Source organism: Nicrophorus vespilloides, unplaced genomic scaffold, assembly GCF_001412225.1.
Source record: "Nicrophorus vespilloides isolate i.1.1-1 unplaced genomic scaffold, Nicve_v1.0, whole genome shotgun sequence".
Taxonomy (NCBI): domain Eukaryota; kingdom Metazoa; phylum Arthropoda; class Insecta; order Coleoptera; family Silphidae; genus Nicrophorus; species Nicrophorus vespilloides.
In genome coordinates, this window is record NW_017100099.1 from 804,579 (window position 1) to 814,404 (window position 9,826).

Below are 9,826 nucleotides of genomic sequence, written 5' to 3' on the forward strand. Positions count from 1 at the left end.
ATTTAAACTTTTAATTTTTGTACGTATATTTGGTTGCCTATAATATAAATCAATAATGGCATTAGTAAAAATATACATTTTTAATAACATTGTTGAATATATTACAAATTTCTTAATATTAATATAATTGAAACTATAGAAATTATATAATTCAAATATGTTAAGCAATGAAACTAAATGTTGGTAACGCTGTTTCTTGAATATTATGTTCAAATCAAAAATTTTGACATCATAACATAAGCACATGTATTTGGTTGATTTCTGGGATTAGTGTATAAAAGTTTTTAAAGTTTTATCCATTTGATAGTATCTAAGCAAACTTGTGTTTCTATAAGTGTTATAAATGGGTCCTAGAGGAAAATTTAAACCTGGTAAAGGCAACAAAGGAAGGGCAAACAAGAAGAAAGGAAATTTTAAGGCTAAGCCCCGTAAAACATATAGTTTATATGGTAACAACAAGGATAACGATAAGGGAAGTAGGAAACGCAAGTTTGAACACAATTCAAATAATGAAATTGATAAACGACCAAAAACTGAACCTAAACAGTTACCACCAGAATTATCATCAGAGAGTGAGGAGGAGGAAATCAATGATTTGGACTTGTTGAGGTCTACTTTTTCTAATATTGACAATAAAATGAAAGCCATAGATTCCAGTGATGATGAGGAAGTGGAAGAAGGTAATTTAACATTATTAAACTAACACTGCTTTATATAATATTTTTATTTTATTTTAGAAGAAACAAAGCTTGATAGTGATGATGGCAATAATGATGACAATGATGATAGTATTGCTGGAAGTGATGATAGTGCTGTTGAAGAAGAAGAAGATGATGATGAGTTATTAGATAATGATGAAGATGTTAAGGATTTGTATAAGGCAGAGACAGCAGTAGAAGAAAAGGAAGATGAGAATGTGGAAGAAGAGAAGTTGGATGCAGATGATATTGAAGAAAATGAAATCAATGCAAATGATGATCCTTTTAACAAACACATTGCTTATGATATTACTGAAAATCTACTGGAAACTGTGCAGACTACACCAGTGCTAATGGATAAGTCTGAATTGCATTGGCCGCATTTGAGAAAATTGGCTGTTCAAATACCAAAAACTGATAATGATAAGAACACCTTAAATTTAATATCATTGGCAGAAGATCAGAAGTTTGCCCCAATAGTTAAACCACCTGAACGTATCCATGTCAGTAAGACAAATTTAGCTGATTTATTTATTAAGCCTCAAATTGCTAAACATGTGTCTACTGGCAACAAATCATTGAGTTCAAGAGCTAAAGAGGAACCTTTGCCATTGACACCTTTCCAAGCTGAGCTATTTTCAGTGTTAAATAATTATCAGGATTTGTTATATACAGAGAGAACTTTCTCCAATGAGGAGGAAATTAGATTTACTTACTGTTTGCATGCTATGAATCATGTGTTGAAAACAAGAAGGAAAATCTTATCGCATAATGCTAAATTGGAACCAAGGAAGGAAGTTCCTGAAATATTCAGGGATCAAGGTTTAATCAGACCTAAGGTAAATATTTGGAAATAATAATAAAGGTTTATCTAATTTTCGTTTTATTAGGTACTAATCATCGCCCCCTTTAAATCATCGGCATTGAAAATAATTAATACGTTGGTTGATTTATTTGTGCCCAATGAGAAAGGTCATATTATAAATAGGAAGAAGTTTGAATCCGATTACACGGGAAACGAGTTGTTTATGCCTAAAACTCGACCGAAACCGGAAGATTACGAACTGTTATTCAATGGAAACGTTAGCGACGATTTTAAAATGGGAATAACTATCAACAAAAACAGTATAAAGCTATATTCGAATTTTTATAGTTCCGATATTATCGTAGCATCACCATTAGGTTTGAGGTATATCCTTGGTGCAGAAGGTGAAAAGGATAGGGATTACGATTTCCTGGCTTCCATTGAATTTCTGGTCATAGATCAAGCAGAAGTATTTCTCATGCAGAATTGGGATCATTTACTGCACATCATGGATCATCTGCATTTGCAACCGAAAGATTCACACGGTACCGATTTTTCACGCGTCAGGACGTGGTGTTTAAATGGATGGTCGAAGTATTATAGACAAACTTGCATATTTTCATCGACTCTATTACCCGAAATCAATTCGATATTTAACAAGAAATGTTATAATTATGCTGGTAAAGTTCGTTCGCAAAACCCAATCGAGTATGGATGTATACGTAAGGTATTTCTGCAATTACCGCACGTTTTTCACAAGTTCAATACGAATAGCGCAATGGATTCCATCGACGCCAGATTTAACTTTTTCGTTAAAAACATATTGACGCAGCAAAGGGATCCAATGATGAAACAAACGCTAATTTACGTTTCGAATTATTTCGATTACGTCAGGTTGAGGAATTACTTCAAAAAGGAAGATCTTAGTTTTGTACAAATTTGTGAATACTCTAAGGTAAAATGCATTTGCAAAAATCGAAGAAATTTGTTCTAATTGATTAAGTTTTCAGGAAGGAAAAGTTGCCAGAGCGAGAGATATCTTCTTCCACGCCGATAAACATTTCATGCTTTACACGGAGAGATATCACTTCTTCAATAGAAACAAAATAAAGGGTATCAGACATTTGGTTTTCTACCAGCCACCGAATAATCCTCATTTTTATTATGAGATGGTCAATTTGATGCAGGTAAATTATTGTAGCTTAAATTATGAAGTTTCGATAATATTAACATGTAAATTTTCATTATTTAGGAAGCGAATCAGTACAAGAAAGCTGGAAGTACTGCAGATATGACGGTTAGTGTTATATATTCTAAGTACGATGCGCTCCAGTTAGCTTCTGTTGTGGGAACGGAGAGAGCGATGAAAATGATTTCTTCGGATAAAAACGTTCACATGCTTCTCACAGATGGATGATGTACGATTAATTTTTTCTAAGTTATATATAAATGTATTTGTACAGTGTACATTATTTTTAATAAATTTTGAAAAATATGTATTCTCCAAACTCCATACATTGCAAACCTAAAATAAAATTAAATAGAAATTTACTTGAATTGTGAAATGACTGGAATTATTAATTTTTACAATTGATACATGTTCAATTTCTTCCCATTTACATTTTTGTTTTCCAATATTCAGTAAGAAAAAAAAAATAAGTTATAGAGTTTTACTTAAATGTTGAATTATAAAAATCATTGATATTTTTATCCAAAGTTGTCTGCACTATTATATGATAATCATACCTATGGGATGAAAGTTTCTGTTTTATAAAGCCTTAGTTTTGGACTGAGAAATAATCTGCATTATGGTTTATAAAAATCATTTTGATATAAATTTGATTTTTTAAAATGACAATGAAAAAAACGTGATCTATTTTTTTTGTATCCTGAGTTTGAAAATCATAAAATTTAATCATGTTTTTGAACATTTGCTACCCCATTATATCCTTTCGTTTAATATGTTTAGCACATATGAAATTAAGGATCGTTTTTTTTTTACTATATTCATTATTCTTCTTTGAATTTAAATTTAGTCTTATATTAAAATGCAATGAGGTAAATAAATAAAACATAATTGTCTGTATATTATTTAATAAGGAACAATTTTACAGTCTTCAACTAAAAAATAAAATACAATTGTCTAAATAGTCAACAGTTCATAAAAGTTCTACGTAATTGGAAACGTAAATATCATATCATATAATATATATTTATAATTAATTTAAACATAAATATTTGGAAGATTACGATGCGTTTAAATCAGGTCCTAAGAATGCAACGAATAAGGCAAAAAACATAGTATTTAACATTTCCTAGATGATGAGTACAAATTCATAAGGGAAGAAACCAAATAACACACCTAATGTTCCCTAAAAATCCTCTTTAAATTTAGTGCTCTAGGTAAACGATAAAATGTTACACGTTTGTTTTGTTGCTTTATTTTGATTACGTATTCTTTTATACTTTCGTTAAGCTCTATCATTTTTTGTTTTATCATTATTTATATATCTTCTTTTTTCATCATTAAATTAATTTTATAAAATATGTATCAAATCCATAATAAAGCTTTTTTTTTTCGACGTACAAATACAAGTGTCCACACTAATGTTTTCTATGTTATGGATGTATGAAATGAATATTTGGATATAGTCGTTCTTTTTTCTTCGCCTTCATTTTTTTTTGTATATTTTATCCATGATAATCACGGTTTCATAAATTTTCCTCAAGAAATCAACGAATTGAATAATAGTTGAATGCATCTCGATGCATTTTTTCTGGTGTAAGAATGTACTTTCAGGACACATTCATTACTTTAATCTATTTTTGTATCGTGTATGATAAAAAATTAACAAAAATCACGTTCAAAGCTTCTAATCGAGTCCATTCTTTAAGATCAGCTTTTTGATTAGCGGGTTTCTCATGATGAGGGAATCGGTGAAATTCGGAGCTTTGTAGTCGGAGGACCATTCCGAGGAAATGTCGGTGGTTGCTATCGGTGAAGGGGTCGTTGCCTCGAGTACTGGTATAGCAGTGGGTTCGTAAGGGACGTCCAGAAGCACGTTTTCTGCAAAGAAACAATAATGCATTAGATTCATGTGCATGCTTTTGGTATTAGATGTGTTTTTGGTTTGCGAAATGAGCGCTAAAAATACCTCCATTATTGCACATGTTATGGGTTTGCTGTATTGGTCTAGAGGTGTCTTTGATGGTGTCTTTTTGATTGCCGCTCCATAGAAAAACGTAGTAAAGGGAGAGCATGATTGCAGCTAGCGATACGAAGAAGACGTAAGCGACGACGGTGAGGACGCGCACGAGCTTCTTCTTGTGCTTAGGCTCGTACAGCCTGTCTTTGGCCTCCTCTCCTGCCAGTTTGACGTTAGAGTCGATGCTCGAAGCTTTCACCCACTGCTGGGAATCACTGTTAAGTTTGATGCTATTGTTTATAGACAATTTACACGACATCTCGACGAGATGACCGACGATCTCTGGATCAGTGTTTCCGGTTCTGAATTGTACAACAGCGGCGGCGGTTGCGGAGGCGGCTGCGGCCCGCACTGTTTCGCTACCGTTCCGACTGTTTTCACCATAAATTACGACTTGTTCCCCGTTCTATTCTTGTCGATTATGTTTTCGTCCCGATTTCGCTTCTTATTTCTACAGATTCACAAACATAATTTCGTGCATGTCTCGGTGCATTCACTGCATTTTGGGGCTTGTTCACCTCGCGCGGATTTTTTGGACTCGCGGAATTTAGGGCACGTTTGTTGTGATTTTCCCCGTTTTCGTCGAATCAATATTTTCTCAGCTGTGCTACCCCCTTTGCACAGTGCGCACTCGCGCACACTTTTGCAACCGAACAAAATTGAAAATTTATTTCATTTCAATCAGCAACTTCCTACTTTACAGCCTCACGTGATTTTATAAACCAATTTCGTAAACGAAATATTTTCGATACATATTCATCGATCATCTCGATATTTTTATGCAAACCTTGAAACAATTACACTGGAACCTCGAACATCGAATCTTGTTGATTTTATGTTCGATTTCAACTATTTTTCATGCATTTTTGAAGCAGTGTTGGTAATTATTTTTTCAGTTTAAGAAAGATCAAAGTACAGCAATAACTCTCATAGTTGGCTTTGATCAGTTTGAAAAACAAACTAAAATTTAATTGAGAAAATTCTAAATAATTAGTACACTATACAGTTAAGTCTTTTCATGGGCGGCTTTAAAGTACTTAGATTCAAATCGTGCGGAATATTCGCTGAACCAATACTTTTGTATAAGTATTGATCTTTTAACGTATCTTGTGAATTACATATAAATTTTCAATATACTGAGGTATAGTTCAATATATTGAAGACAGTTTGAATGATAGAAACTGATGCTATTAATAAGAAATACACTATAAATGTACAAAAAGAGCAACAAAAATATACGTTTATAATAGAATATATGAGATAACAAAAAAAACCTAAAAAATTCTACATTTTTTAGAATAAATTAGTTTCATTCCAGTTTAATTCCAGTAATGTCATTTTTTATGATGAAATTAAGAAAGATAAGGTTTTTAATTGGGGACTAAAACAGGAAGAAGAAAACGATAAACATCTTGCTGAAAATGCATTTGAACATAAAGCACGATGGATTATAAAGGATTGTTCGAACTTTTTACACAGACTTTTTAAAGTGAACACCCGCAACAAATAAACTTAAAAGCAGTTTGACGCATCTTATTTAGTTTTTTTCGTTAATTCAGTGTTTTCGCAAGTGTAGCATTACCACTATTTCAAAGCAATAAACTTTCAATTTATGTTCAAAAAAATGGAAAATCAAAACGATTACTTAGATTCAGCGTTTTTCAGCATTTTTGCAAAACAACCCAACATATTTGTTTCTAGTTATGATATAATCCAACTGATAACAGGTTTTCACCAGTTTCTCGATTTGACACATTGTGACAGTTGTCATTATGCGACCCAATCAAAATTTAACGCGACGGTTGAGAAACGCTGATATAACATATTATGTAATAAGTAAAATTTGTATAAACAAAAGATTTTCATTTGTATTTTATAAATTAAAATTTAAAATACTGTGGAACCTCGGTTAACGAATTTAATCCATTTCAAAATGTCCGGATTTTTACTCGTATGTGAAACATATTCAAAAATACACATAATATGTGTACACAAATATAAATATTATCGTCACTCGTTATGCGAGTCATTAATCATACAATTCATTTTTCTCGTTATGCGAGGTGCTCATTAAGCGAGGTGCCACTGTAATTATTTACAGACTTAACAATTATAAAAATTGAGTAGGTTCCTTGTTTTTTTTTGCGTTTGAGAGTATAATGCTCTTTATTTAATGTGGTTCCAAAAAAAGACGAATGCAGCCTTGAAGAAAAAAAAAGAAGATTCTCCTTTGAACGTTTGAATTTTTACAACTAAGCGATCCTCAAAGAAATTCTCTTCCTAAATAAATTAGTCATCTTTTCCATTAATCCCAAAGTTTATTTCTATATGTAGCTCAGTTCCCGTGGCGAGTGAAGAAATTTATTATCTCAGGATCAACGCATCGCAATTCCAGATTTAGCGGTATCAAGGTTGAATTCGCATTTGCAATCGGTTTGGCTTCGCGCGAAAAATTGAATGTTTCCGTAACAATAATATGAACATGTAGGTCATCCGAAGATTATGAAAAATATACGTATGCGCAACCTGTGCATATTCAGTGCGAAACATGCGAACAAAGTGGATTAAATTCAGCCATTCTAATAGCGTTAGTGTAAATGAAAGGTTTCGTTGGGTTTATTGGATTTATTAACGTCAATTTATAATTACTTCTTCAAAATTTACGTAATATTTAAATTATTATTGACATGCCTCGATGTCAATTAAATGTTATTTTTTAAGTCAAATTTATTGAAATTGCAATATGAGTAATAAAAAAATTAAACTCTTTAGAAAGTTTTTTCGAAATGTTTACTAATATCAAGAGTAAAATACTTATTATTTTTAAACTGTACATAATTATAATATTTATATTTTTTTATTTACATTTTTGTATGTATTTAGTTATTCCATTAGTCTAGTATATTAGCAAAATCTTGTACTCATTTTTAATTGAAATTTTTAATTTTTGCGTTCAAATATTCAAATAGTTATAAATAATAGAAGCATATACTATTGATATATATTTATATTTTTTATTTAAATTTTTTTTATGTTAGAATTTATTTATATGTAAAGAATGTACTTTTTGTTTTTCCTTATGTATTAATTTTTGGCCAATAAATTATTATTATTATTATTATTTAGAAGCATATGTATCTATAATTTCAATATAAGCAAATAATCATTTAGGATTTGGTCTATATTTAACAAAAACTAATGATTTTGAAAGGTTTCATTCGAATAATTGAATTTATTTACGTTTGAACGTATTTTCTGTTATTGATATTTGCAACTTACATAATAAAAGTTTACTTTATTGGTACAAAACCAAAATACGAAGAGTCAATTTAATTACTTATTATTAATTGAAATTAATAATTTTCACGTGCAGATCTTCAAATAATTATAATTAATAAGCATATGTATTTGTAATTTCAATGTAAGCAAAGAAATAATTGTTATATTTAAACTATGCATAATTTTAACATTTTTAATTTTGTCTATATTTAACAAAAACTAACGATTTTGAAAGGTTTCATTCGAACAATTGGATTTATTTACGTTTGATCGTATTTTCTGTTATTGATATTTGCAAATTACATAATAATAGTTTACTTTATTTCTACAAAACCAAAAAAAAAACAAATTGCGAAGAATCACTTTAATTACTCATTACTAATTGAAATTAATAATTGTACGTGCAAATATTCAAATAATTACAATTAATAAAAGAAATTAAAAGAAATACATGTTATTTCATTAATTTTTAAGGGGAAAAGTAGTAATTTCACGTTTTGTTATTCAAAAAAAGATAGAAAACAAATATGTGTGTAATTGAAATGTAAGTAAATGTTAAGGCACAAAAAAAATAATAACATTTTAGATACATGTGGTAATATGAATGTGAGCACTTAAGTTGTTCCATATTTAGAATTATTCTCTCGCCACTTGTAAACAAGGAATATATATATATATATATATGACTGAATGATTTGATTATTTAAGTTATAATTGAATATAACATAATTTATAATCATTTTCAACGAAATCATATTAAAAATTATAATTATTGTATAATAATTGAGGTTTTGACTAACTTGTTGTGTTACTCAGGAAAACTAACTTGCATTAATCTGTAATTCCATTATATTTATACTAAATTTAATTAGAAACATACAATGCAAAACAAATTTGTTACTGAACTTTTATAATTATGTTAGTAAGCCTAATTCTACTACTGAATCAATAACATATGAAACATATGGTTATGAAAGTTAATCATTTGCAAATGGTATGTATACATATATTATTTGCACTTTTGTAATTAATTTACTTAATAGAAAATATTTCTTATACAGTTCTGTACTTACTCAGTTATGTAAAGAAGTTACGCGGTAGATGACACAACAGCTGGTAAGATTCTGGAACCTTCGTGAAACTGCAGCAAAAATATTTAAATTCTCCAATGTGAATTCGCACAGAAATTCTTTTGAACTGTTTGATATTAAAAAAATAAAACTGGTTTTAAACGGAATACATTCAATACAAAAAATTGTATTAGAATCTTTTTTGTTTTTTTTACATATGAAGATTAATAAATAAACATTGAATTTCTGATATATATTATAATTACAGAAATTTATAGCTAGAATAACTAAATTATTTATAATAAAAAAAAAGAATTTTAAAAGTTTGATGTAAATGTTTTTTTTTTTTTGGATTTACTTTAACAAATTGTCTCCTTTCTACAGGTGCATCATTCTATGTATGTTTGCAATCATTTAATTCATGTCAAATTAAGAAAGAAAACATTGAAACTTTTGTAGATAAATTAATAGGGTTTATTTATGAGATAATGCTCTCTATTTCATTCTTCTTAGTTAACTGCATTGATTTTTAAGATTTTATAAATATATACTCAAAATAAACTGCACAAAAAGAGACTTGACTGTATAAAGGAAAAACACATAGTGTAGAATTTAGTTGTATTTTACTCAATTGAAAATTGTATGCAATTTTCAGAAAACATTGATTTGTACTAAGTGAAGAAAATAATAGGTGAAGTAAAAAGTTTTTGAGCTTTATGAGCCATATCTCACGATGTAGTAAGTTGCATCTTGTCATTCTTTACTGCG

The 9,826-nt window shown here is 29.6% G+C and overlaps 2 protein-coding genes across 3 annotated transcripts; one reads left to right on the forward strand and one right to left on the reverse strand.

Annotated features, from left to right (window-relative positions):
- Positions 1–226: 226 nt before the first annotated feature.
- LOC108567907 (digestive organ expansion factor homolog) lies at positions 227–2,970 on the forward strand. Of its 2 annotated transcripts, none has more exons than XM_017928685.1 (5): positions 227–680; positions 741–1,537; positions 1,589–2,458; positions 2,514–2,690; positions 2,756–2,970. In XM_017928685.1, the coding sequence occupies exons 1-5, from the start codon at positions 344–346 to the stop codon at positions 2,918–2,920; spliced, it is 2,346 nt and encodes a 781-aa protein (XP_017784174.1). In that variant the 5' UTR covers positions 227–343; the 3' UTR covers positions 2,921–2,970. The 2 variants fall into 2 exon arrangements, with proteins under 2 accessions (XP_017784174.1, XP_017784173.1); XM_017928684.1 differs by having other exon boundaries at positions 738–1,537; positions 2,756–2,969.
- Positions 2,971–4,048: 1,078 nt separating this feature from the next.
- On the reverse strand, positions 4,049–5,111 carry LOC108567908. The gene is made up of 2 exons (XM_017928686.1): positions 4,659–5,111; positions 4,049–4,570 (listed from the first exon to the last, which is right to left on the reverse strand). The coding sequence occupies exons 1-2, from the start codon at positions 4,966–4,968 to the stop codon at positions 4,377–4,379; spliced, it is 504 nt and encodes a 167-aa protein (XP_017784175.1). The 5' UTR covers positions 4,969–5,111; the 3' UTR covers positions 4,049–4,376.
- Positions 5,112–9,826: the final 4,715 nt, after the last annotated feature.

Bases quoted from the DNA above. Each gene is read 5' to 3' on its own strand.
- LOC108567908 (XM_017928686.1), bottom strand. From the start codon at position 4,968: ATGTCGTGTAAATTGTCTATAAACAATAGCATCAAACTTAACAGTGAT. The intron at 4,571-4,658 runs GTATTTTTAGCG...GTTTCTTTGCAG, and splicing joins TAACATGTGCAATAATGGAG to AAAACGTGCTTCTGGACGTC.
- LOC108567907 (XM_017928684.1), top strand. From the start codon at position 344: ATGGGTCCTAGAGGAAAATTTAAACCTGGTAAAGGCAACAAAGGAAGG. The intron at 681-737 runs GTAATTTAACAT...ATTTTATTTTAG, and splicing joins TGATGAGGAAGTGGAAGAAG to AAGAAACAAAGCTTGATAGT. The intron at 2,691-2,755 runs GTAAATTATTGT...TTCATTATTTAG, and splicing joins AGATGGTCAATTTGATGCAG to GAAGCGAATCAGTACAAGAA.